The 23,607-nt window shown below is 41.2% G+C and overlaps 2 protein-coding genes across 3 annotated transcripts in view; one reads left to right on the forward strand and one right to left on the reverse strand.

Moving 5' to 3' along the window:
- The window catches only part of LOC311302020 (uncharacterized protein), a 187,468-nt gene that overhangs the window by 112,600 nt on the left and 51,261 nt on the right, over positions 1-23,607 (reverse strand). The gene's annotated exons all lie outside the window — the stretch shown is intronic.
- On the forward strand, positions 527-22,523 carry LOC311302221 (uncharacterized protein). 2 transcript variants are annotated; one of them, XM_084427918.1, is made up of 2 exons: positions 527-787; positions 21,073-22,523. In XM_084427918.1, the coding sequence occupies exons 1-2, from the start codon at positions 703-705 to the stop codon at positions 22,275-22,277; spliced, it is 1,290 nt and encodes a 429-aa protein (XP_084284044.1). In that variant the 5' UTR covers positions 527-702; the 3' UTR covers positions 22,278-22,523. The 2 variants fall into 2 exon arrangements, with proteins under 2 accessions (XP_084284044.1, XP_084284045.1); XM_084427919.1 differs by lacking the exon at positions 527-787 and adding an exon at positions 3,883-3,977 and having other exon boundaries at positions 21,073-22,522.

Genomic DNA, 23,607 nt, shown 5'->3' on the forward strand with positions numbered 1-23,607 from the left:
ACAAAGCAAAAAATTAATTTTCAGCTCCTGTTATTTCTCCCGGGAAAACTCCTGAACTCCTGTCAGGATTACTAGAAAGTTACAGGCAGGTGATTTTTTTCAGGTTTTTTTTTCTAAACTCTGTAGGACAGTGGCCCTCCTGGACCGAAGTTGCCCATCCCTGATATATATATATGTATATGTTTATGTATGTATGTGTGTGTGTGTGTGTGTATATATATCAAAAATCACATAACATTAAATCTCATTCAATTTCTCCATACTTTTAAAAAGACATTTAGTAAGAAATGGAACTTAAATACAAAATAAGTACTCTGGTTGAATTTACCACGTAGCTTACCCCTTTTATAGAAGCAGACAATATAATTTTTAGAGGAGTATATATTTTTTACTGTTAAATGAAAAATGCTGCCTGGTCCACAGCCTCATATAATTCCCGTACAACTGTTCCTTTAAAAAATACAGCCAAAAGCACTGAGGGGGAGGGGTTTACAACCATCCAACATTTTTAAGGTGGAACGAATAGTTCGACGAATAAGGAACTGGCGAAAAAGGAGCTGGAGTCAGCCTCGTCTTTCACCTTTAGTGACTGGAGTCACTTCAGTTCTAAAATAATAATAATGGAAGTCTACTAGTAAAGCTGATTCTGCGTGGCTCTGATTGGCTGCGGGGGAGTCCCGTACGCGCGTGCTTTGGAGGCCTATGACGTCACCGCTCGCTCGCGTCGTCTCTTCCGTCATTGAGAGTTTCAGTGTCGAGTCTTCTGAGGTGAGGAGAGCAGTTCACGGTATTTCTCATATTTACACACACATCACACACACATTATACAGTTTGATTAAGCGACAGGCTCATTTCTGTATTGTTTTCATCGATCACACAGCGATACTTGTGCGTCTTTTCTGGCGTCTTCCTTCTGAAATAAACATTTAGTGCAGCAGCAGCGAGCATGAGGAGAATATGTTGAGTTCATTCAGACCTGAGCGATTTTGTGTTCGTTTGTGTGATTGACTCGATGTTTGGAGTGAGAACTGTTACTGAATGTCAAGTTAAAGTTTGAGATCTGTGATGGGAATCGATCTCAAGTGTTTCTGTTGCCGTTTTCATGTTTACCTTTATTCATTATTGTCGACATTTATCTTTGGCAGATTACATTTACTTATTAAACTTGATGTACACACTTTATATTGCCCCTGGATGAGTAATTGATGTGGGAAATATCAAATGCATGGGAATAACACAGGAAACGTTACATTTTCTTTATTTTTTAGAATTGTATGACCATTGTCAGTTTCTGTACATGAGTAACATGTTAATGATGGAATAACTTTATTGCAATTAATAGTTATTATAAAGTCGAACTATTTTTAGATTTGCATATTATGGTGTTGTAGTTATTTGCCTGAAGAGAGGTTATTTAATTATTTTGTTTTATTATTGATGATTTATGTTATATTTTGAGATATATTTCAATAGAGCAGTTTTACAGGCTTTTATCATGTATCCTGACTCAAATAATGTGTTTCTAACAGCAAACACTCAGAATAAAGTGAGATGATCTGCTGATGATCCTGAATGGCTTATTGAATGAGTGTTGATAGTCTGAGGCTCATCAATATTAACAGATCTGCTAAAAACACTCTTTATTTCATGACAATAGTTCCTGTTTTCACCTCATTTATCATGCTGATGTCTTCAGATCTCCAGTAAATTGACACTTAAAGCTCATTTCATTGGTGTCAGCAGACTGAGGGGATTTGTTGGCTACTATACGTTTATTTCCGTATTTAGGCTATGCTTTTAACTGTTTTCCTTACCATTATTTAGCCTATATTTGGAAGAATTAGCCTAAAATTATTTATATTCCTTTCTATATTTCTAGATACCTGTATTTGAATGAAGAAGCAGAACAATGTTAGGATTAGTAATAAAAATAATGAATTGGCATCAGTTACTGTACGATAATAAATAGATATAGACAGTAGGGGTGTAAGTAAGTCCTTCGGATGAGACGTTAAACCGAGGTCCTGACTCTCTGTGGTCATTAAAAATCCCAGGATGTCCTTCGAAGAGTAGGGGTGTAACCCCGGCATCCTGGCCAAATTTGCCCCATTGGCCTCTGTCCATCATGGCCTCCTAATCATCCCCATATACTGATTGGCTTCATCACTGTCTCCTCATCCAAGTGGATGCTGCACATTGGTGGTGGTTGAGGAGATTCCCCCTTCTATGTAAAGCGCTTTAAAGGGATAGTTCACTTTGAAATAAAATTTTGGTATGTTTTAGCTTACCTCAAGGGCATCCAAGATGTAGGTGTCTTTTTTTCCGCAGTAGTTCCAATTTTGATATTTTTAGGTAAAACCGTTCTTGTCTGTCAGTCATATAATGCAGGTCGATGGTCACTGTCTCAAAACACAAGCACAGAGTCCAAATTAAAACAATTCCCCATCGTCCAAATGAAACAATTCCCCATCGTAAGTACACATTGATGGCCTAAGACACGAAACGAGCGGTTTGTGTGAGAAAACGAACAGTATTTATATCGTTGTTATCTCTTGAACACAGCACACATCCAAATGATCTGACGGCGCGGGCGGGTATAGATATATAAATAGATGTCGCCTTGGCTACTGCAGTTCATTGGAACGAAACCGTAGCCAAGCGACATCTAGTGTATACATCTATACCCGCCCGTGGGCGGGTATAGATGTATACACTAGATGTCGCCTTCGCTACTGCAGTTCATTGGAACGAAACCGTAGCCAAGGCGAAAACTATGTATATCTATACCCGCACGCGCCGTCAGATCATTTGGACGTGTGCTGTGTTCAAGAGATAACAACGATATAAATACTGTTCGTTTTCTCACACAAACCGCTCGTTTCGTGTAACAGTTCACAAAATTCACGGTTCGGTTCGATACGATACACTTGCGTCACGGTTCGGTTTGGTACGTTTTCGATACAGCAAAAAGAAAGAAATGCCAGAGAAATTTCCTTGATTTTTTTTTATTAAAACTAAAAACATAAAGTATATTTTTTTACTTTGAGCAATTCTGGAGCTATAATAGACTCTTCTTAGGAGCATGTAAAACAAAACAGCTCCTTGGAAAAATTTTAATTTAATATTGTAGTAGTTATAAACAAAGGTCTATTTTTAATTCAGATTAACATTTGAGGGCAGCTTTGTATTAATAATGTAAAAATAAAACTGACGTAATATTACTTAACGGGCATTATAGCCTACTATTCCTGCCAAACTTCCATGGTTGCAGTTAGTGTTACTATAGTAAATCCATGGTAAATGTTGCTGATCTGTGGACACTGGATAGTTCATTCATGGCACAATGTTTCTTCCTGGTTTCCACGCGCTGTTTGATCCGTTAATAACGGAGAAATGTGAATGTTTCTCACTAGATCTCGCAGCGATGTTATTACTTCTGTGGCGAATTCAAATGCTTTCTTTACTGGATCTCTTATTAGCGCTGTGTAGTAACAGTGTCTCATGATCAAGATCGGCTCGCGCTTTACTGGTCCAAACTGATAAACGGTCCGTCAACCACACAATAACGAGTAGCTCAGTTTCATTCCACTTGCATTACATTTGCCATTTGATGTTGGGCAATGTTGTGGTCGCGCCGGCGTCTCTTACATTATGAGCGCGCTTGCCACGCGCGACCCGCCTACATTTGAAATGATGAGATTTTGGTTGGCAGGAAAAATTGTCCAACGAACCGTTCGGTTTGAAAATGCGTACAGAAAGCCTCGTACCGAACGGTTCAATGCGAATACGTGTATCGTTAAAGCCCTGATAGACAGGCATAAATGTTTAGAAGTGTCATTTGTTATAAAAACTAACTCAGTAATTGATGTTTTTGATTTTGGCAGATCAGCTCCTCGCACTATAATACATCCGGTGTGTTCGACATCGGCTGCGGCTAACAAAACTATAGGCTCATTCTACAGAAACGTCCACTTTTGGTATGGCAAGATGTCTTAAAATTTATTTATTTTTCTAACATTTAAACTTACACCACATTATTAGATTACCCTTTGACTTTATGAATATGCATAAATGACAGCTTAATGATTTTTTTAATATTTTTTTTGTGCATTTATTTAAAGACAGCATGTACCATTTTTTTTGTCACTGGTGTTACCCTACTTCTTTGGCAATATTAAAGGTTTTTATGAAATATTATTTATAATTTTTTTCAGCACATGAAGTCAGAGTTACGGAAAAATAATAATAATCCAATAAATAAGGAGATATGTTTTATTTATTGTAATCAGGTTTGTTAAAAGTGTGCTTGAAAGAGGTTAGTTTGTTTGTTCAACCATGCAGGCCTATTTCCTATAACAATGAACATATTTGAAAACCAGTTAAAATCAGTTAAACCAGTTAAGTAATGATGCAATTCTTTAAATCTTAACTTTTGAGTGTAGCAGAATTAAATGGATGTAAAATGATGTCACATGTGGCATTGTATTGACAAATTTTTACCACAAAGCTAGCTAATGTTTAAACTAGCTTTATTGTGTGCCGTCAGTGCGGAAAATCTGCGTGTGTTCCTTAACATGCCCAGTTCACTGTTGTTTAAAAACATATGCGATTGACACCGACAGTTTATTCTAATGGCATAAGTGAGATTGTGTTAACGCACTATTAACGTGTTAACTTCGACAGCCTAAGCTATATTCTTTTTTTTTTTTTTTTTTTTTTTTATTAAACAAGAATGAAGTTACGAACAAACTGTAACGATACAATAGACATAAGAGTACTACACCAAAAAACACGTACACTAGACAAAAGACATATCTTGACATGACAATGACTTGACATTCAACAACAGATAAAGGCTGAGACTTATTGCCAGTGTTGGGGAAGCTACTCTGAAACTGTAGTTTGACAAGCTACAAGCTACTCATAAGGTAAAGTAGTTAACCCCAGGCCCCCAACACACACACCCCCCCCCCCCGAACACCCACAACCCGACCCCAGAACCATCACCTAACCCGCCACTCTTGTCCTATGGATGAGTGTGAATGGTTAAATTATAGATTTTGGCCCAGACAGAATAGGGATGAGTAGAGGGAAGTTGAGAGAGAAAGAGGGGAGGGAAAATGAATATGAATAAAGTTATTAGGAAAAAATAAATAAATAAATAGGAAGAGGGAGGAAGAGGAGAGGGAGATTTTATTTAAATGTAACTAATGATTATAATAATCATAATAATAAAAGTAAACATAATAGTAACAATAATTGTTCCCGTTACCATCCTCCACCCTGGTGTTTGTGGCTATTTACATGTGGATGTGAAGTGGATGGATCTAAACTTGTGACTTGGATCTCAGGTGCAGAGGGTCATGACTGTAAGTAGGTGATGAAGGATGACCAAGGGGAGGGTGAGTTTGGAGTTGATAGATTGTCTATTGATATATAATCTGATAACAGGTTTTTCCAATGAGTGATATGTATTTTTTTCCTTGATTTCCAGTTCATGAGGATTGTTTTCTTGGCGATAGTCAGTGCAACTAGTAGTGTTTTATTGCATAAGGTGCTTAAATTGATTGTAGTAGTATCACCAAGAATGCATAAGCAAGGGGTTGCTGGGATGTGACAGCCAAAGATGGAAGAGAGTGATTCCGTGACATTAACCCAAAATCGGTTGACTGGAGTGCATTGCCAGACAGCATAAATGTATGTGTCTGGGTTATTTTGCGTGTAGTGAGAGCATAAATCAGAACCAAACCCCATTTTAGACCATTTCTGTATAGTAAAGTGAGATCTGTGAAGTACCTTGTATTGTATTAGTTGTAGATTACTATTTTTTTGTCATGAGGTAGATGCTTTTACATATATGGGTCCAGAAGTCGGCACCGGGAGTAATGGACAAGTGTGATTCCCATTTGTGGTATGGCTGGCTTAATGTTTTATCTAAATGGGATATAATTTTGTACATTTTGGAGAGATTTTTTTTAGGCTTTCTAAGCTATATTCTTACGAACATTGGAAAGAAAAAAATATATATAGCTGCGAGCAGCGATTGCGGGCCCAAGCCGGTGGCACCGCCACCCTGGTGCCTTTAGTTTACTTGGGCCCTCCATCGCTGCTCGCAGCTATATATATATATATATATATATATATATATATATATATATATATATATATAATAAATATAATAAATGTAACGAAAAAAAAAAATATATATATATATATATATATATATATGTAACAAAATAAATAAACAATTATCAAATTGAAAAAAATAATAAAATGGGTTTAGTTCTGATATTTGTATAATTTTGTATAGAAATAAATGGTGTATAATTACATTTTTAGAAGATAGGAGGTTTTTAGTGTTTCCTTTTTTGACATTACTTTAAAGCCCCACTATGTAGGATTTCCGTTTTGGTCAAACAACGACCCCTAGAGTCGCTGTGGACTACTTGTATTTAACGTTACTGTCGTAAATACCACTCACGCAGAGCAGTCTCTTCACTCACGGCCTGATTCCCTCCCCCCTGTATACCGGTCCCCGTTCAGTCGGATAGAAGCTGTAACGAGTGGAAATAAGGTGTGGCCCCTTTAAGAGCTGCACGCGCCATGTTTAACTTTCGGCAGTCTGTATTGTATGTGTGCCTCGAACACCCCGTAAGCGGGTTGTTTCTGTTTGACGCTCATTCTTGTCCTATTTTTGTCTATCAAGTAATGCTGTGGACGGTAGAACATGTGACAGACAGTTACACGAGTTCGATTGGGGTATAAACACAACGCGTTACAAATCGTCGGACATCGAACAAGCACAGCTAGCCTCCGAAGATGTCTACTAATCCATCAACAAGAACGCCAGGTGCTTGTCCGAGTGATATACAATATAAGCAATATACTTACAAGTCCAACAGCATGTGAGGACGTGTTGGGGGAAGTGAGGTAGCCTATGCCGTAAAGCAGTCGAATTTTGTAGTTCTTTTTGTGCGCGGGGGTTACTACCCGAACCCCGAAGTTTAAAAGTACGATTAAAAACTATACAAACCCCGTCAGGCTATGGCAGACGTGTCATTCAACCTATTTTAAGTCGAAGAACCATCGCAAGGGTTTTGGAAATATATTATGAAGGTTGAAAAGTTACTTAGTGTTACTTTAATCCCTCGCTATAGCAAAACCGTTTGAGATATTTATTATCTGTTTACAATTTAGCATCTTTAATGTATTTTCATCATGTTGAAAAAGTTTGGTGGGAATAAAATAAACAACTTAAGAGGAGTGGGTAAAAATACAGAGGCTGATTTTGCAAAGAAATCCACATTCAAACCAAAATATCTGACTTCCTGTTACTCGGAGCTAATTACTGTAAATTAGAAAATTGTCCAGCTCGATGAGACCAATATGTGTACTGATTTTTGTGACTGTACATAAAATTAACCCCCTCACTTTTGTCAAAAGCATTTAGAAAGTGACACACTTCTTGCTGCCAGTTGGTGGCGCTATAACTTTGACTCACAATAGTTACATACATGTGATCGGCCTCTTACCACGAACACACTGCTGAAGTTTCATCAAGATCAGTTAATGTATGCAGAAGTTATAACACTTCGTTTTTATCTTTTCTCGCCATAAATTAATTTCCTCGCCACGGCCAAACCGTTCGAGTTATCAAAAATCCGTCCGCAATTTAGCATCCTCAATGTCTTGACTTCATGCTGACCGAGTTTGGAGGTGAGTGGATGAATTCTATAGGAGGAGTACATCAAATTCCACAGCATGCGTTTTTCAAACAACCCATAATAGCCGACTTCCTGTTGGGCGGAGCTAATAACTTAGAGTGCGGAAGTTGTTCGGCCTGATGAGATCTACAGTGCCCTCCACAATTATTGAACCCCCTGGTAAATATGATCAAAATTGGCTGTAAAAAATAAATCTGCATCGATTATCCTTGTGATCTTTCGTTCAAAAAATGTGAAAAATTCTAACCTTTCATTGAAGTAAAAGAATTGAAAGTGGGGGGAAATCACATTATGAAATAAATGTTTTTCTCCAAAACACGTTGGCCACAATTATTGAAACCCTTTTATTAAATACTTTTTGCAATCTCCTTTTGCCAAGATAACAGCTCTGAGTCTTCTTCTATAATGCCTGATGAGTTTGGAGAATAACTGACAAGAGATCAGAGACCATTCCTCCATACAGAATCTCTCCAGATCCTTCAGATTCCCAGATCCATGTTGGTGCTTCTCCTCTTCAGTTCAGCCCACTCATCAGGTCAGGGGACTGAGACGGTCATGGCAGAAGCTTCATTTTGTGCTCCACAACAAATTTTTGTTTTGATTTTGATGTTTGTTTTGGATCGTTGTCCTGATGGAAGATCCAACCACGGCATATTATAAGATTTCTAGCAGAAGGCGTCAGGTTTTGATTTTTTATCTGTTGATATTTGATAGAATCCACAATGCCATGTATCTGAACAAGAAGTCCAGGACCTCCAGCAGAAAAATATGCCCACAACATTAAAGATCCAATGGTATATTAAATTGTACACATGGGGTACTTTTTATCCTTGTGTTCACCAAACCCATCTAGTGTGTTTGCTGCCAAAAAGCTCTGTTTTAGTCTCATCTGACCACAGAACCCTGTGTTGTTTGAAGATCCAGTCGTGTCTGACAATTAAATTTGCTGGAATTTGTTCTTGGATGAGCGAGGAGGTTTTTTTTTAAACCCTCCCAAACAACATGTGGGGATGTAGGGGTTGTTTGATAAAAAAATTTTTTAGGCTTTCTGACCCTAAGACTCAACTAATCTCTGCAATTCTCCATCTGTGATCCTTGGAGAGTCTTTGGCCACTCAAACTTTCATACTCGCCGTGCATTAAGACAGTATAGACACACGTCCTTTTCCTGGCAGATTCATAACATCTTTAGTTGGTTATAACTTCTTAATTATTGCCCTGATGGTCAAAATGGGGATTTTCAATTCTTTAGCTATTGTCTTACAGCCACTTTCTAGTTTGTGATGCTCAACAATCTTTTGCTACGCATCAGAACTATATTCTGTGGTTTTACTCATTGTGATGGATGATTAAGGGGATTTGGCCTTTGTGTTTCCTCATATTTAAACTTCTGTGAAACACGAAGTCATAGCTGGACAGTTTCATGTTCCTAGTCACCCTGGTGTACTAAAAAAGGTAAATATTAATGGGAATATACTTCAGAGATATTTTACTCGTAAAAAATTCTAGGGGTTTCAATAATTGTGGCCAACATGTTTTGGAGAAAAACATTTATTTCATAATGTGATTTCCCCCCACTTTCAATTCTTTTACTTCAATGAAAGGTTAGAATTTTGCACATTTTTTGAATGAAAGATCACAAGGATAATCGATGCAGATTTATTTTTTACAGCCAATTTTGATCATATTTACCAGGGGGTTCAATAATTGTGGAGGGCACTGTATATGTGTACCGAGTTTCATATTAATTCATGCAAGCGTGTTTGATATATGGACCAAGTTTTCAGACCGTGTTCAAGGGGTTGCTGTTGAGCCCCCCTGCCACGCCCGGGTACCAGCTTCAGCCCGGCCCTGATGGCCGCGGGTTCTGACCTGTGTGCAAAATTTCAAGAGTTTTTGAGCATGTTAAGGGCCCCAAAAGCCCCTGAAACCTTGAAAAACAAAGATTAAATGGAATAGACAAGTCATGCTGACCGAGTTTGGAGGTGATTGGATGAATTCTCTAGGAGGAGTACATCAAATTCCACAGCATGCGTTTTTCAAACAACCCATAATAGCCGACTTCCTGTTGGGCGGAGCTAATAACATAGAGTGCGGAAGTTGTTCTGTCCGATGAGATCTATATGTGTACCGAGACTCATATTAATTCATGCAAGCATATTTGATATATGGACCAAGTTTTCGGACCCCATTCAAGGGGGCGCTGTTGAGCCCCCCTGCCACGCCCGGGTACCAGCTTCAGCCCGGCCCGGTTCTGACCTGTGTGCAAAGTTTCAAGAGTTTTCGAGCATGTTAAAGGCCCCAAAAGTGCCGAGAAGTAGAAAAAAATAATAATAAAAATAATCCTAACGAAAACAATAGGGCCTTCGCCCTTTCAGGGCTTGGGCCCTAATAATAATCCTTACGAAAACAATAGGGCCTTCACCCTTTCAGGGCTTGGCCCCAAAAATCATCGATGTTGACTTTCATGAACAGCTTATTGAGTCAAAAATACGCAGAAAACAACGTTCAAAGTTGGACAGACTGAAAATTTCCATCTAATTTACGAACAAGATGTGCAGAATCTGTTGAAATGTATAAAACCACCATTCATACAGCTCTTTCACGATGAACACGACGCCGCTTTTTGGTTTGAAACCACTCGCAATCATCCGACTTGCACACTATTTTATCCTTTCTCACCACAATGATCCTATTTAATGTTTACTTAACCAAAGTGTACCACTTCGTATCATTTTAACCCTCTGGGGACCAAGGTGTTTTTGGGGCCCTTGAGATGTTCTGACATGCCCTGACATTTGTGCTTTTTTCAGTTATTTATAAACATGTTAATGGCAAAGGTGTAAATTCACTATAGCACAAACAGGGCTACCATAATATGTGAGCATCATGTATGTATATGTTTGTATTTTTAAGAGAATGTTTATGCGCGGTTATTGAAAAAAATAAAAATGAAAGTTGCTGAAATAAGACCACAAAACACATATATATATGTCCACAAGACTTTTGACTAATGGATGTTGTCGCTTCGAGTTCTGGCTTCAAAATTATGTGAAAATAGTCTTGCTTTATCGTTCACATAAAACAATACATTGATTTAAATTGTGTAACACAGGTTTTGCTTGAAAAGCCAATATGCGAGGGGGGCGTGAACGAGGAGTGGTTTACACCTGAGAATACAATGTCCCACCCATTATGCATAATGAGCCATTCATTCAGGTGTGACACTGACTGAGCCAAGAATGAATGCAAGGAAAAAATATATATTTAGAAGAAGACTAATATTGACCATTTAAGATTTTGCTTACACCTATCTTGTAAATATGTTTTGCTATTTTATTAAAAAGGTTACAATTACAACAATAATTACAATTTCAACAATATTTCAAGTGTACTCTTTCTTTGTAAAAAAAAAAGGCAACACTGTGTGCATGTAATACTCATGGGAGTCGTAGTGTCACACTTCGAACTCGTCTAACATACCCAGTGGCATTAGACAAAGTCTCCACCACAATACTGTCGCCGCGATTGCGGAGAGGCACGCGATCACCATGGCTAGCGTGGTAAAAATCTCCCGCCTTGTTCCCCACAACACTAACACGCCTGCTAACTTCGCGATGAACACTCCGACCCCGGGAAACATTGTTCCCACAACTGACATTGGGCAAAGGACCATCTAACGTTATATTGGGCAAAGGATTCACCGTTTGTGCTTGGTGTAGGGCTATACTTTCACTTTCAGAATCACCGTCATTTTCTGAAGGCAGATAACGTTATTCCCCTTCAGAATCAGGGTCCGCGAATAGAAGACCCAACACTTCATTGCGGGTAAGCTTTATTGATGCCATTAGATAATAATAATAATAATAATAATAATCTAATGCAAATACTCGCTGACGTTGACAATATTGCTCTGATAAAATGGCTCACTCGCACACTAGCTCCGCTTTTGTTCGTACTGATTCAATGCGCTCTAGCTCGAAGATTTTGTATAGAAGCATGACGTTTTTTTGAGTCGGAGATGAAGTATGACATGTCTGCCAACTAGTGGAGGGGAGGTCGAACGAAATTTGACACCCTATTTGACAAAATCGGCCGTTTTATTCAGTGCCGCATCTTGTCGAGTAAACTCGACCGTGGCGCCTAGAGGGTTAAACTTCCAAAGCATCTTTTAACTGTTTGACTTAGCTGAAATATTGCCATACACTTTGAAAGTGGAAACACGTAGCTCTATATGTACTTGCAACTATAGCTAGGCAAGTTTGTGGGTCCAAATGGAAAACACGAATGCCTCTATAAAACTGCTTGCCATTGTATTTAGGGAGTTGTTAGCTATTCGTATGCATACGGTAGCTGTTACGAACACTGGTCATAGGATTACGTAATGCGACGTTGTTTTCCGTGGTATTTGGGAGTTTTATTCAGCGACCACCTGGCAGACGTTTGGCGGCGTGTGGTGTGTGTGTCTCTCCAGTGTGTCTCTCCCACACAAAAAGCGAATTTTTATCCCGCCAAAGCCTTATTTGATCGTTGAGTGATGTAGATGACTGAAAACTGCGCTTGTGACGGGTCACATGTTGCTGAAAGAATGAGCAGAGAGCCCCTCCTCTGGCCGCACGCGCGCACACCCACCATCTTCAAACTGTCTTGCTCTCCCTCCCTCGCGCATATTAATAAAAAATCAATTGAGAATTGACATGATGGTAAAAGGTCGGAAGAGCGAAGTTTCATGTGGAGGATTGGGATATTTTTTTTCCTGAATTACCGCTGGGTGTGAATTGTGCTAAAAAATAAAAATAAAGTTTCCTTATCTTCTCTGAAAAGCGTTCCGCACATTCAGCTGACAGAAACCACACTTTCAATAAACCCAAAAACCTATCCAGTGATGAAATGTTTTCTGTTGACACAAATCTTGTGCGATGTCCTAAACTGCCAGGATAATCACACAAACACGTACACGTCCGCTAATGACACCTCTGATTCACGCACTAATGACTCCTTTGAACCGATTCTATTTAATGGCAATACATTATAACAACTGATCTATCCAACACTGAACTCACCAGACGTCTGTATTGGTGTTTAACAAATCGGTAACACTTTATAATAAAGTTCAATTTATTAAACTTTAGTTAACTTCATTAGTTAACATTAACTATTAAGGAGTTCGTTTGATTGCTGAACTACTTAGTTGTTTGAACCCGGGGAAGGCGTGTTTGACACGCTATGTTACTACGCTCACTTGATTGCCCTGTGCTAAACCAAATGCATAAAGACGAATGTTGACGTTGAAATCCTAAGTGGTCCATTTATTTTAGCATTGTCCATAGTTTCCATCAGTGTAACAATACAAAGCGCCGCGCGCAAGCGGTCAAAAAACCCTTTGCCCTTCCGGGTCAAACACCTGTAAACAACATTGTATCTGCTGCCTTTATACCTAAGGCCAAGTTACAGACATACGCCACCCAGTGTTAAACAAAGGAATTACAACCCAAATACAAAGCAGCATTTGGCTCTAACACACCGGCCCCTAATTGTTGATGACCGGCAGACACAACAATTCAAACAAATGAAACAAAAGGAACCAAGTAACTATTGCAAATATCATGAAATAATCAAAATGATATCTTCACATTTAAACCCCATACACTAAACAAAGTTTGGTCACGGGTCTCTCAATGATATTAGATTTTGTCTGCAACTTCACAGAGCGTACCAAGCCCTGCTTATCAGAAAAAACTTCAAGTACTCTGGCGAGAGGCCAAGAACCACGAGGAGCCGAAGCATCCATGACAACCACAATATCTCCAGTCTTCAAACTCCTCTTCTTGTCGTTCCACTTTTGCCTCTCTTGAAGTAGAGGCAGGTACTCCCTCACCCATCTCTTCCAAAACAAGTCTGAGAGGTATTGCACCTGTCTCCACCTTCTTCTTACATAGAGGTCATGAGGCTTGAACAATCCAGGTGGTAAGGCTGGCTTCCCTTTAAGCAAAAGTAGATGGTTAGGTGTAAGTGATTCCAAATCATTTGGATCATCTGACAGTTTGGTAAGTGGCCGGTCGTTCAAGATGGCTTCTGCTTCACAGAACACTGTATGCAAACCATCATCATCTAGCGTCTGCTGACGTAGGACAGAACTAAGGACTCTTCTTACGATGCGGATCATCCTCTCCCACACACCGCCATGATGGGACCCGGCTAGTGGGTTAAAACTCCAGCGAATTCCAACTTGGGAAAGGACTCCTTCAATCTGCTGATGGTTAAGTGCAACAAGAGCTTCCTTCAGTTCTCGGTTCGCCCCAACAAAGTTTGTACCATTGTCAGACACCAGGTGAGTCACTTGCCCTCTTCTGCTTATAAAGCGCCGCAGAGCATTGATACAGGCGTCCGTTTCCAAAGACGCCGCAACTTCAAGATGGACAGCTCTGCTGGCTAAACAGGTAAGTATAACTCCATACCGCTTACAAATTCCTCTTCCTTTCCTCACTTCCAAGGGACCAAAAAAGTCCACTCCCGTGTTGGTAAAAGGGGGTAGGTCTGGCTGAATTCTCATCTCTGGAAGATCAGCCATCTTTTGTTCCAGAAGACGTCCATTGTAGCGCCTACAGAAGCTACACTCAGTAATAATTTTTCGGACGGCAGCATTCGCCTTAGTAATCCAGAATTTCTTCCTTACTGATGACAACGTGTGAGCACGTCCAGCATGGCCCAGACTCTGATGAACATATTTGAGAATGAGCGTTGCTACATGCTGCTCTTTGGAGAGGATAATGGGATGTTTAACTTCCTCAGGCATCGCTCCCCTACTCAGCCTCCCTCCAACCCTCAATAAACCATCAACTAGGATAGGGTCCAGCCTATATATTGGACTCTGGCGACTCACCGCTGCCTTCTTAGAGGACAATGAAGCAATCTCCTCCTTAAATCGTTTCTGCTGAAAATATTTAATCACTGCAGCCTCTGCTTCTGACAAGTCATCTACAGTCAAGGTTTTACTCCTAGGCATCACAATGAACCCTTTCCCATCAGTCTGCCTTGAACTGGATCGACTAGTTTGCTCTGACTGGATTACCAAAGGCTCCTTCAGCTGTCTTCTCCAGCGAGCCTTTTCCAACAACACTGCCTTCAAACGGAGAAACCAAGCGACTGTCCTCTTGAGCTTCCTCCAGTCAGAAAAGTAGCTAACGAGCTGGTCAGTGGGCTTGACTAAATCACACACATTGATCGCATTTGTAGTGGCCTCTCTTCTCGCCTCTTGGTCATCAGGATTCAATGAAGCATCCAGGGCAGTATTATGCCAGTCCTCCTCCTGCTCCCACAGAAATATAGGACCTTCCCACCACCTACTGGTCTGTAGAAAGTCTGCAGCCGTCAACCCCCTCGATGCGTCATCAGCCGGATTGTCCTTGGAGCAGACATGCCTCCATTGCCAGGGTTCTGATGCCTCTCGGATGGTTGAAATTCTATTAGCCACAAATGTGTGAAACCGTCTATCCTCATTCTTGATGTACTTTATAACGGAAGTGCTGTCTGTCCAAAAGACCGAATCTTCCAACCTGAAGTTTAATTCCAACTTTAGCATTGAGTCTACACGTACAGCAAGAACTTCTGCTGTTAACTCCAGTCGTGGAATAGTGATAGCCTTCAACGGTGTCACCCTAGCCTTGCCGAGCAGAAAGGAAACTCGGATGTGACGTTGCTGGCTCAGCATCCTCAAGTATGTAACGGTCCCATAACCAGCTTCACTGGCGTCAGCGAAGTGATGCAGCTGGGCTTCGGCGACCTCACCGAAGTCAACTGGCTTGACACATCTTGGTACCTCAAAAGTATTAAGCTGGTCCAGGCCTTCCAACCATACTTTCCATTGGTTTAAGATGTCAGATGGTAAGGCATCATCCCATGCACATCCTCTTCGGCATAGTTCCTGCTGCATCACCTTTGCAGGCAGTGTCACTGGTGCCAGGAAGCCTAGGGGGTCATACACTGAGCAGATGGTTGACAGCATACCACGTCTGGTAAGTGCCTGTTGCCTCACTTCGATCTTAAATTTGAAGGAGTCGGTTTCTACGGACCACAATAGACCCAGAGCTCTCTCCACTGGCAGCTTGTCCCGATCCAGATCCAATTCCTTTAAATCCTTAGCCCTTCGCTCTGTAGCGATGGCATGCAAGACGGCGCGGCTGTTGCTAATCCACTTCTCCAAGACAAAACCTCCTTTCTGGCACAGTAAAGTTAGGTCCTGGATCATCTGGATAGCATCCCCTTCGGTGGCAGAGCTCTTCAAAGTGTCATCCACGTAAAAGTTTTTCTTGACGGCTTGACATACGTTGGCAGCAAACTCAGACTGATGATCATCAGCGCTTTTCCTCAGCGCATAGCTTGCACAGCTGGGAGAGGACACAGCACCAAACAAGTGAACGGTCATCCTATGCTCCACCAAGTCCTGGGTAACATCTCCGTTTGGCCACCAGAGAAAACGGAGGAAGTCCCGGTCTTCTTCTGCAACCTTTACCTGGTGGAACATGGCTTGTATATCGCCCATGAATGCTACAGGTTCCTCTCTGAAACGAAACAAGACCCCAAGCAGCGAGCTGGTGAGGTTAGGGCCCTGAAGCAGCTCCTTATTCAAGGATGCTCCTTGAAAAGTGGCTCCACAATCAAACACAACCCGAAGTGTTCTTTTCCTTGGGTGGTGGACCGCATGGTGGGGAATGTACCACACTCTGCCAGGCTCACCTTGAAGCTTCTGCTGGGGCACAAGCTCTGCATAGGTGTTAGCAATAAGGCCGTTCACATACTGTGCGTACTCCTGGTGCAAGCTGTCATTACTCAAGAACCTTCTTCTTAAGCCCTGCATCCTTTGCTTCACCACAACCAAGTTATTAGGCAGAGAAACGTCCTTTTTCTTGAAGGGTAATTTTAAACAGTACCTTCCATCTTGCAGCACTGCTGAATCCTCCATGATCTCCATAAATCTGATGTCGTCTTGAGACATTTCCCTTTCCTCTGCAGCCTTCTCACTGAAGTCATGGTTGTATTGACTGACAAGCATATCTTCGAGCCTTTGCAGAGAGATATGGTTCACTGTGGCTGAGGATAATGATGCATCACTGTTTCCACTCAGTGGGCCATTAACCACCCATCCCAACACTGTCCTAATAGCGTACGGGCCATTCTGGACACTATTAATAACCTCCCAGGGTTCTAATACCTTAGGTGCATTAGTTCCGATTAAGAGGTCAACATCTGCCTTCACACTTGGGATGCGCACACTTGATAGATGAGGCCACTTAGCCAGATCCTCCGACCGTATCATATTATCCACAGTGACTGGCATTTCTTTCTGTGTAAATACCTCAGGGAGGGTATAATAATCATTACCGTCCAAATTAGACACCTCCAAACCTGACAAAGAAAATGCTGAAACGACCCTTTCTTGCCCCATTGTGTGCAACATGAAGCTTGTTGCTTTGCCTGTGATGTTCAACTTCCGCATCAGGTGTTCAGAGCAGAATGTGGCGGAACTTCCCGGATCTAGAAAAGCATATGTTGTAATTACCTGGCTTCCCTTTGCCGACTTCACCTTGACAGGAAGGATGGATAACACACTCTGGTCCTTACCGGCCCCTGTATGTCCACATGTTTGAGGAGAGGACTGTTGCTGGCCAGGTGAAGCTGTTAACTGTTCCTGAGTCACTTGTCTTTTAATGTGTAACACAGTAGGGTGAGATTGTCCACAGATTTTACATGCCAAGCGACCCTCACAGTCCCTGCTCATGTGGCCGGCGCGTAGACATGCAAAACAAACTCCCTTTTGTCTCAGGAAGAGAATCTTCTCCTTGTGCATTTTACCTTTAAACTGCTTACACTCCTCCACAAGGTGGCGACAATCACACCAAAGGCACCTAGCTTCCTCCAAGTGCTCTGTACCCAACAGTTGCTCCTTTACGTCCTCAAACAACTCTTCAGTCACAGCAGCAGCAACAATGTTACCCCTTACATAGCTCCTGGGCTGTGAATTAAACCTTGAAGGAAGCCTTGGTGCCGAGGAAGTATGTGGATCCTGTATGTCGCCAAACAGAGGGTCGGAAAGGATTTTAACACGGCGTTCAATAAACTGGACCAAGTCATTAATGTGGGCTCGGTCATGAGACCTTTCCATGATGTCATGAGCTGTAGTTCTCCATTGCTCTCTCATCTTATATGGCAGCTTGGAGATAATGGTCCTCATATTGACTGGCATGTCCAGTTCCTGCACATAATGAAGCTCCCCCATTATATTGCAGCAGCCACGTAAGAACAATGAATAGTCTTGCAGTGCTCTTAAATCCTCCGCCTTAACCACTTGCCAGGCCAATGCCTTTTTCATATAAGCTATGGCGACCTTATATGGATTGCCAAAGTGTTCCTGCAGCAGACCTTTTGCCACTTTGTAGCCATGATCAGGCACCATATGCTGACAGCTACGCACCAACTCTTGTGGCTGACCTCTGGTGAACTGCTCTAGATAATAAAGACAGTCTGCACTTCCAGCTTTGCTTTCCACACCTTGTTCGAAGGCTCTGGTGAACGATCTGAACTGGAGAGGGTCCCCATCAAACACAGGAATCTCTCTTAATGGCAGAGATGATGCATGATGTTGACGAACCAGGGTAGCGGTGATGTCATTTTGTCTTTGCATAATGGCCAATAGATCTAGGGAATGAATTCCATTAGCTGACTGGTCTGTGAAAAGCCTTTGCGGTTCGTGTTGTTTCACGGTTGTCATCTGCTGCTGATACTTGGCTGGTTCCAATGTTCCTTGCTGTAGCTCACGTGGATCGTACTGATGTTGAGAGGCATCCCTACACCACAGCTCAGTTTGCCTTTTAAGCACGTCTGGTGACAACGGGTTGTTAGGTGGTAGCGGTCCTTTAACGGAGACATGTTGTGTTAGCTTTGATAATCGAGGTTGAAATTCCTTTGTTGTAGGGTTTAGGACACTTCTTGTTTGCATTTTCCTTTTTTCCCTTTCCACATAGGAATTCATGCCATTTGAGGATGCTACTGAACAACCTTTCTGATCGGCGGCCTGTAGCACAGACAACCTAGCAGCAGATGCAGCCAACTCTGCATCTACATCAAGCTGCTCCCTTCTCCTCCTCAGTTGCTGTTCCTGTTCCTCAAGGGCGTGTCTTTCTTTCAAAGCTGCAGCTCTAGCCACAAGTGCAGCTCTTTCGGCCTCAGCCTTTATCCTAGCTGAGGAAGTGCTGGATCTTCCACTGCTAACACTTTTATGTGACCGTTTGCTACTGATATTAGACACACTGTCATTTTGATAGACACCATCCCCACCGTTGCCATTTTCATGTACAGCTTTAAAACCCACATTTGCTTTAGGCCTTACATGAGTATTTACATTTAAACCAGCGTCAAACATTTCAGGTGACACAGCCGACAAAGCAAAATTACCATTTTCAGAACACTTTGCACCAAAGCCCTTTGTTTCAGAAATAACCTCATTGTTAGCTATCATCTTTGCTTTAAACCAAATTTCATGTTTTTCCTTTTCATCAATAGGCAATAAACTCAACAAAGACTCATGAATACGTTTTGCATCGTTACATGTTTCTATTAGTTCCTTCAGAGCATTTTGTAACTGTGATTTTTGATTTTTTAAACCTTGCATTGATTTTCTAATTATGCTGGCGTTGTCCAGTTTAGACTTTCTATCTGCTTGCAACATAGTTAGTTTATCAACAAGCAATTCTGCACGTTTAGAAACCTTGTGATCACCAACATTAACACTGCTAGGTTTACTAACAGCTTGCATTGCAGTCTGTTCAATTGCGGGAGATTGTTTATCCATGATAAACAATCGATCAAACGATTCGCTTTTAAGTCCGTAGGTCTAACGCAAAGTTCGCACAGTTCACAAAGTCATAAAAGTCTCCGGTCAATCTGCCGGTGTTTAACACGTGTGTTTGTTTGTTTTTTATACCCGGGTATGTGTGCACACAATTTAAATGGCCATTAAAGATTGTAGCGCTACAAATACCTCTTTCGTTGGGCGCCGTGCAGTCATCGGATGGTCCCTTGTACTCCGTGGTCTAATTTCGGTATCAAACCAACTCCTCATCACCAGGAAGCCCACGTAATATCCAAACAATAATCCACAAAGAAACCGACGGCTCCTCGGCTGCTCTCAATTCCATGCATGCATGCCGAAGACTCCGAAGTTTGTAAACAAAGTCCGAACTGATGCGGGGTTTTTTGACTAATATTAAGGAGTTCGTTTGATTGCTGAACTACTTAGTTGTTTGAACCCGGGGAAGGCGTGTTTGACACGCTATGTTACTACGCTCACTTGATTGCCCTGTGCTAAACCAAATGCATAAAGACGAATGTTGACGTTGAAATCCTAAGTGGTCCATTTATTTTAGCATTGTCCATAGTTTCCATCAGTGTAACAATACAAAGCGCCGCGCGCAAGCGGTCAAAAAACCCTTTGCCCTTCCGGGTCAAACACCTGTAAACAACATTGTATCTGCTGCCTTTATACCTAAGGCCAAGTTACAGACATACGCCACCCAGTGTTAAACAAAGGAATTACAACCCAAATACAAAGCAGCATTTGGCTCTAACATTAACTATTAATAAACTGCACTTCTACAGCATTTGTTAATCTTTGATAATGTTAATTTCACCATTTATAGTAGCCTTATTGAAATCAAAAGTTGTATTTGTTAACATTAGTTAGCCTAATGCACTGTGAATAACATGAACAAACGAACAGCTGAATGAGCAGCTGTATTTTTATTAACTAAGATTAATAAATAATACAGTAATAAATAATACAGTAACAAATGTACCTTTTGCTCATTTTTAATTATGCTTAAATAATTATTTTCAGCTCTGAACTCTTCTTTTACTTGTTCTACCTCACCTGTTTTTACTATTTGTTAAATATAGTTGTTTTTTTTTTAAGTCCAATAAATGATCCTTTTATCATCATGATCATTGTGTCATTTTTATGATGTAAATTGAGGGAGCAAAAGCAGTATCGGCTCCAAATATCGGGTCAAGAAAATCGGCAGCCCATATCGGTCATCGGCTAAGGCTGATGAAAAAAAATCGGCATCGGCACAAAAAAATCCATATCAGTCGATCCCTAATATATAAATATAGCTGCGAGCAGGGATGAAGGGCCAAAGCTGGCGGCACCGCCACCCTGGTGCCTTTAGGTAAGGCACCGGGGTTGCGGTGCCTCCGGCTTGGGCCCGTAATCGCTGCTCGCAGCTATATTATTTCTCTTTGAATTATTTTGATGTACTGAAAATTAACTGTAACATTTGTTTATTTTATGTCAGACCTGATGGAAGTGGAGGAGGAGAGTGAAGAACTGAGTGAAGTGAAGGAGGAGAGAGAAGAACTGATTAAAGTGAAGGAGGAGAGTGAAGAACTGAGTGAAGTGGAGGAGGAGAGTGAAGAACTGAGTGAAGTGAAGGAGGAGAGTGAAGAACTGAGTGAAGTGAAGGAGGAGAGTGAAGAACTGAGTGAAGTGACGGAGGAGAGTGAAGAACTGAGTGAAGTGGAGGAGGAACATCATGTCCAACTGAAAAGCGTGAAGCCGTTCACATGTGTTCAGTGTGGAAATAGCTTTACAAACAAATATCATTTTGAGCGTCACATGAGAATCCACACCAGAGAGCTGTTCAAATGTGATCAGTGTGGAAAGGGTTTCACAACAAAACAACATTTTGAGCATCACATGAGGATCCACACTGGAGAGAAGCCATTCACATGTGATCAATGTGGAAAGAGATTCTCATGCAAACGATATCTTAAGGAACACATGAAGATCCACACCGGAGAGAAGCCGTTCTCATGTGATCAATGCGGCAGAGCATTTCTTAGTGCATCACACCTGAAGAAACACCTGAGAGTTCATACGAAGGAGAAGCCATATTCGTGTTCTGTGTGTGGAAAGAGTTTTTCACAGCTGCAAAATTTACACACACATCAGAAAATACACACTGGTGTGAGAGAGTACATGTGCTTTGAGTGTGAGAAGACTTTTATTACAGCGGACAATTTAAAACTGCACCAGAGAATTCACACTGGAGAAAAACCTTACAAGTGTTCACACTGTGACAAGAGATTCAGTCAGTCATCACATCTGAAAAAACATGAGAGGATCCACACTGGAGAAAAACCTTACATATGTTCACACTGTGACAAGAGATTCAGTGAGTCATCATCTCTGAAAACACATGAGAGGATCCACACTGGAGAAAAACCTTACAAGTGTTCCCACTGTGACAAGAGATTCAGTCTGTCATCACATCTGAAAACACATGAAAAGACACATACTGGAGAAAAACCTTACAAGTGTTCACACTGTGACAAGCGATTCAGTCTGTCATCACATCTGAAAACACATGAGATGATCCACACTGGAGAGAAGCCGCACACGTGTGATCAGTGCGGGAAGAGTTTCTCTATTAAAACTAACCTGAAGCGACACATGAAGATCCATGCAGTGGAGAAACCACATCACCGCATGCATCGTTAAAATAGTCCAACAGACTACAGTGGCTCAAGCTTAAGTTTATCAAGCGACGAGAATACTAGCTATTTGTGTTTATCAAGCGATGAGAATACCCCGCTCTCCCGTAAAAAAAATGTAATATTTACATATGATTTGACAGTTTACTTGTAAATAAATACCTAAAATATAAAAGGAGTGCATCATGCCTGACCCCTACATGAACACTTTTGGTTTTGTGACTGTAAGGCTCAATCCCAATTCACCCCTTGCCCCTACCCCTTGGGTAGAGAATTGAGACAGCCCTACCCCTTCACGGGAACGCGCAAAACGGAGGGGTAGGGCTGTCTCAATTCTCTTTTGGTTGGAGGGGTAGGGGTAAGGGGAAGGGCCAGATAGCCCTTGAAACGAAGATTTTTCGGGACCACACTTCAAACGAAGGGGTATGAGAAATGTACCTTCATACACCGGCTACAGAGGCAACATGACTGCCAATAATCATTTTCTTTATGTCACATTCAATCTTGTGTTCATATTTACGGTCATGTTCTTCAAAGAAACGGTTGCAAAAAAATCGTTAAAGTTACAATATGACGCGTAAAAAGCAAAAGTTTGAAGCAAAGTGGATGTGCGAATGAGGGGAATTTGTGTACACCGCGCTAAATGCCTCATTCGCACAGCAAGACCTCCAGACGCACGTAAACGCCCCTACCTCACAGGAGATGCGCCAATGATGCATCTTAACCCCCTGAGGTCGGCGGTATCGCCGGCGATACCAGCTCGCTTTTTTTTTTTCAGTGTAAAAGAAACTCATAAATACTCTGTTGACTTTGATTTTCCATAGGAGTTTCATACATCAATCGATTCTGTTAAATGTGTATTATTTTTCTGTATACTCACAATAAAAACAAAGTGTTGTGCTTTTCGCCAAATTAAGAAAAATAATCACGGAGCGAGTTCTGCCTTCTCTCTGTCCGTGTAGTCCATTCTGAAACGCGTCCGAAAATGAATCATAACTCAGCGAATACTTCTCACACAGGCACGTGATATATGTCTTTATGAAGCTTGAAAACTCTTCTTTTAAATGAAGTAATTAATAAAAAAAACAAATGTTTTCAACTCATGTAATCCGTTTGAAAGCAAGGAGAGGTACCGTTTTTTCCTTCTGCCTAATTATCTCTATAATGAACTGAGGCCGCCCCGCCCCCGGCGCTATTGACATGGTAAATAGTTTAGGTGATCTATGCTTCGCACCCGCCCCCCGATCAATGCCTTGAAAAGACGAAGTTTCATCAGATCAGATTCACTGATAGTTCATCGCGTTTAGAGAGGATGACGTTTAAAGACGCCCTTCAGA

This window comes from Rutilus rutilus, assembly GCF_951802725.1.
Source record: "Rutilus rutilus genome assembly, chromosome: 1".
NCBI lineage: Eukaryota > Metazoa > Chordata > Actinopteri > Cypriniformes > Leuciscidae > Rutilus > Rutilus rutilus.